Source organism: Octopus bimaculoides, chromosome 10 (genome assembly GCF_001194135.2).
Source record: "Octopus bimaculoides isolate UCB-OBI-ISO-001 chromosome 10, ASM119413v2, whole genome shotgun sequence".
Taxonomy (NCBI): Eukaryota; Metazoa; Mollusca; class Cephalopoda; order Octopoda; family Octopodidae; genus Octopus; species Octopus bimaculoides.
This window is the reverse complement of record NC_068990.1, coordinates 92,032,724-92,038,145: the sequence shown is the minus strand read 5'-3', so window position 1 is coordinate 92,038,145 and position 5,422 is coordinate 92,032,724. Positions and strand designations below refer to the sequence as shown.

At 38.0% G+C, this 5,422-nt stretch overlaps 1 protein-coding gene across 1 annotated transcript in view; it reads right to left on the bottom strand.

The window, feature by feature from the left end:
• The window catches only part of LOC106876279 (intraflagellar transport protein 56), a 25,415-nt gene extending 20,207 nt beyond the window's left edge, over positions 1–5,208 (bottom strand). Inside the window, exons 1-6 of the mRNA XM_014924772.2 lie at positions 5,104–5,208; positions 3,827–3,964; positions 2,965–3,057; positions 1,978–2,092; positions 1,505–1,700; positions 666–735 (exon numbers count right to left, since the gene is read on the bottom strand). Coding sequence (XP_014780258.1) covers positions 666–735; positions 1,505–1,700; positions 1,978–2,092; positions 2,965–3,057; positions 3,827–3,964; positions 5,104–5,106 — 615 coding nt within the window. The 5' untranslated portion in view covers positions 5,107–5,208. The remainder of the gene's footprint in view (positions 1–665; positions 736–1,504; positions 1,701–1,977; positions 2,093–2,964; positions 3,058–3,826; positions 3,965–5,103) is intronic.
• Between the last annotated feature and the right edge of the window lie 214 nt (positions 5,209–5,422).

Genomic DNA, 5,422 nt, shown 5'->3' with positions numbered 1-5,422 from the left:
TATATATATATATATTGTTGCTATTATGCAAAAGTGTCATAAGTCCAAAACATTTGCTTTTTCAGGAAGCAAAAAAATAGTCTCACCATTCCACTTCTTTTTACATTAGCAACAGCTTCAACTTAGCAATATTTTGTTGGATGCATAAAATCATAATTCCATGCATGTATGGTATTTTCAGTCAGAAATATTTCTGCAAAACTGTTGTACGACAGAGAATGCAGAGTGCTATTTGTTCCAACTGTCCACACTCTGAGTTCAAATCTTGCAAAGGTCGGAAAAGAAAGTGCAAGTCGAAGGCAGTGGATTGTGAGGACAGTTAGAAGGTTGGTCAAGATAATACCTTGTGATATCTTGTCCAGCCTTGTAACAGTTTTCCCAATTCCATCAGAGCAACGCTTGTGATAACACCGATGCCTAGTGGTGTTGACCAAAGTCAGTGGCCTTTCCCTTGGATAACATCAGTGGTGTGAAGAGGAGAAAGCTTGCATGCATGGCCAACTACCAGTCTTTCTCACAACACTCTTGCCCTGGTCTGCAAATGCATATACAGGTGTACGGTCGACCTTGACCAATGGCAGCCCTACATCTAATCTGTTATCTGCCAATTATATTTCAATGGCTGTCTTTGTTCCAAGAATCTATTTTATATATGAAGTACTTACTTGTGAGACATCATAGTAGTCAAGTTTATGGTAACACAGGGCTATATAGACATTCAATGCCAGGTAATCTCTACAATAAATAAACAGATAGATAGATAGATAGACAGAACAGACAGATGGAGAGAGAGAGAGAGAGAGAGAGAGAGAGAGAAAGAGAGAGAATGAGAGAGAGAGAGAGAGAGATTGACTGATTTGAGCTCTAAACATAAAGACCAGTAAGAAATGCCACTAAGCATTTTGTCTGACAAGCTAATGATTCCGCCAGCTAATAATAATAATAATAATAATAATAATAATGAGCTTATTGTATATAAAGCTCAGATCACTACACCTCACTGGATAAGATTAAAAGAAGGGGAAGAAGGTAGCCACAGAAGTCAAATAAAGAGAGAAAGAGCAATGAAAGCCAGTCAGCCAACACTGGTATCGACCACACTTGAATGGTGCTCTTTACGTGCCAATCAGGGGTTGCCCAATGATTGAAGGGTGCTCTTAAATGGGCTGGTTATGCTGCATGTGCACAGGCCACGGTTACAGTCTCACTTGGTTTGCCAGGTCTTCTCAAGCACAGCATATCTCCAAAGGTCTCGGTCACTTGTCATCGCCTCGGTGAGGCCCAACGTTCAAAGGTCGTGCTTCACCACCTCATCCCAGGTCTTCTTGGGTCTACCGCTTCCACAGGTTCCCTCTACTGCTAGGGTGTGACACTTTTTTACCCAGCTGTCCTCATCCAGGGATGAATAAGGACCTGTGAACTGTACAAAATGAACCCCACTTAATTTCACAGGGCACTAAGTGTTGTTGTGAAGATCACTGAACAGTGTTGTGGGTAGGCTTACCTGTTGTCTAGAAGGATCCTCTTATAAACATCAATAGCTTCTTGGTAATGGTTACGTAAGTAATGTATAGCTGCAAGGGACAACTGGTCTTCCAGAATATCCTGAAGATTTTGGTGGTAATCCATCAAACTGTTTTCATCACTGAACTTGTGGGAGAGGTGAAACAGTAGTCTGTTCTGTAGACCTGTTTTGGGACCTTTCCATAGAAGAAAAACAAACAAATCACAATATGTATATATATAAAGTACTGAGGCTGATTCATTTGACAGTCTTTTCCCTCCCTTAACTAGCTTACACACACACACACACAAGCAAACTATTGCACATCCAACCTCCATACTCCAGTAATTCATTTATACTGTATCTGCAGAACTATTCAAATATTTTTTCTCATGATAATACATAAATACTGACTGTAGGAATATTCAGTCTTTAAAAATGTCCCTTCTATAAGGAAATGAGCATTTTCTTACCTTTCTTAGAAGCTTCGTATGCCTCGGGATACATTCCAAGAAGAAAATAGGCACAAGCTAAATAATTCCAAACCTCTGGGAGGAATTCCTTGCGGTTTGTCACTTTTTCGTAAATCTAAGACAATCAGAAAAAAATGAAAGGCAAAGTCAACCTCGGCGGAATTTGAACTCAGAACATAAAGATGGACGGAATGCTGCTAAGCATTTTGCCCAGCATGCTAATAATTCTTCCAGCTCACCATCTTACTACTACTACTATTACTAATAATAATAATAATCCTTTCTACTAAAAGGCACAAGGTGTGAAATTTGGGGGGAAAGAGTAAGTCGATTACGTCAACCCCATTTTTCAAATTTCTCAAATTTCGCTTGCTGTGACATCTCACTTGCTGAACAAGCCAATAAAGGAACATTGATAGGGTCTCCTGGCCTGTTAAAAATAGCAGCTAAATCTCCTTCAAATCACACCTACTGTCTTAAAACAGAAAGGACACACTGGATGATACACTCTTAGATATACTATGCCTAAATAAAAGACAGAATGGTTACAGAAGGAACACCATTGATCTGATGGATCAGAGTTGCTCAGATAATAAACAACAACAAAGAAGGACACATTTGATAATGCATTCCTAGATACACTATGACTGAATAAACAACGGGATGATCATAAGGCCTGGTGAATCAGGATTGACCTGGTGTTAAACAACAACAAGCCTTACTAAAGATAAACAAAATAATTGTAACAACCATTGATGTGTGATACTTGATGTAAATACATCATTGAAGGACAAATTTACTGTGGTATTCATCCAGAGATAACATCTCTCATGGACATGCTGTATTTAAAAACATTTAATTTACCTTTAAATGATATATTTACATTAAGTATGATACAAAGATTGTTATTTTAACCTAATACTGCTTCTACTGCATATAATGGATAATTGGCCGTTAACTACATTAAATGATACTGTGAAAACTTACCTCCATTGCCCCTTTATAGTCACCAAGGTGGAAGAGACAACAGGCTATCCATAGGTCAGTATCAATATCAGTTTTGCCACTGGACCTGTTAAACTGGACAATAAAACAATAAAGAACAGCAATTGAATTCTATATTTATAGATTAGACAAGAAGTAAAGTAGTATGCCTCAATGGTTAGAGTGTTGGGGCTTACAACCATTAGAGTAAAGATTATTTGCCAACATAACATGGCATTTCTGGTTTAGGACGAATGTTGCTGTAATTTAGCCCCGGGAGACATCACCTCCAGCTGGCTATACGACACGATCTGTGTCCTTATATATGTTTTTTCCTTTTACAGCAACATTCAACCTAAACCAGGACTGCCATGTTATGTTGGCAAATAATCTTTACTCCAAAGAACTGTTGCAGAATATCTCTTGTTGTGAGATTTACATATGGTAATTTTCTACAACCATTAGGTTGTGAATTCAATTATAAAACCAGGTGGTACATTGTGTCCTTGAGAATGGCATTTCACGTCACTTCGGTCTACAAAGTGTAAATGAATACCAGCATCCGTTGGCAGTTAACCCCAGGAAAGTCTGCCAGTGTATGCTAGATGGCAACTCTATAAACAACAATAATATGGCTGTAAGATGTTACTTTCTAAGCATCATGACATGTTTTAAAAAGAAACTGACAAGAAATAAAAGTATTCGATGCAGCTCTTTCAGGTTACCCAGTCTGATTTACCAAGAATTTGGAACAGATATTCAGAATTCAGTACAAAAGACTAAATATGGAAATATATTTTGGTATACTGAACTTTGGTGCGAAGAGAGAAATATTCTACAGAGATGTAATCATGGGTTCACTTACCTCAAGAAGAGTAATAGCTCCAGTATAATCTCTCTTCTGTAAGAAATCTTCCAATTTGGGCAGTTCTTGTGTCTTTCTGTCACCTTTGATACCAGAGATCCTACCAGCCCCTGTGGCTGGTTTAGCACGTGAGAGCATCTAACAAACAGAAACAGGAGCATTATTTTAAGGTCCACATTTCCGTGTTTGCATGGGTCAGACAAAATTTGTTAAGGCATTTTTTTCATGTTTGGATTCCCTTCTTGTTAACATTTTCCCATTACTAGATATGATTTCTTAGAAGATTGGAAATGACAGTGACTCATAACTATTGCATCATGTCAAGACAAGGAGATACAAACACACACATCATCGTCGTCATCATCATCACCAACATGCAACATTCATGTTCCATGCCGGCATGGGGTTGGACAATGTATTGGAAACATCTTATTAAATGAAAGTTATATTAAGATGGACTTGGTCCACCTTTGGCATCACAACTTTAATACATCAAGGAATTAACTTGTACAGGTTCTGAATGGTTGTTAGGGGAATTTTGGGCCATTCTTCATATAAAACTTGCTTTAGCTCTTTTGGCAACAATGAAAACTATGAGGAAGCCCATCATGACGACCATTCTGTTGTCTTAATCTGTCTCTTTATCTAACACCACTGACTACCTTGGCTATCTTTAGCGGGTATTCCATATCTCACAAACAGGGAATTTCAACAGAATTACGGCTTTCCGACCGTAACTACTCACCTCATAACCTCTGACCCTAAAACTTAACCCCAAAGCAAGCTCTTAAACTCAACTCTAACCCTAACACAAACTGCCATGTGCACGGGCAAAAAAAAAAAAAAAAAAAAAAAAAAAAAAAATTACAAGGTACATTTACTATTTCGAAAAGTTTTTTTAATTTTATATCGCTAAGTATAAGATGTCATCTGTTGCAACGGGCCATGTCCGAGGACAACCCCCAAAGCACTCCCACCCTACAGCTTTGAATTTTAGCTAATAAAGTAATACCTGTAATACACTAGTTCAATACTACCAAATAACATATCAATTCCCAGAAATAAGGTCTTTTACTTGGTCATTTGCAGACTTTTTAAGTACAAACAAACGTCCTGGGATAATATAGTCTGGCGGGAGATATCGTTTTCCCGGTTTATAGGAAAACGTTTATAAAAAAACACAAAACACTGTAGAAAATAATTAATTGCAATAACTAATAATTAAATTTGGATAAATTTCAGAAGATAGGAAGTCGAGAAAGTTTTAAACAACTTACCATATTGACAAATCTCTTTAGGAACACAACATGGCACGATATGACGTCACTTCCTGGTTACCAAATAACACACTGATCAAGGGAGGCTACTCTCAGAAGATAGTAAATAAATTGAAGAGTTGCGGTAACTGGAAACTTGACGTTGACAGACGTGAAGTCGTTTAGGTCCTCAAATGTCTATATACACAAATTACGTGAGTACGTGTGTACTCCCAAATATGTTAATGAAGGCAGGAAGAGGAAAAATTGCTGGTCGGCGGCGAGGATGGATTGATGTGCTGTTGTTTAACCCCACGTCAGCCCTGATCGAGCAGATATA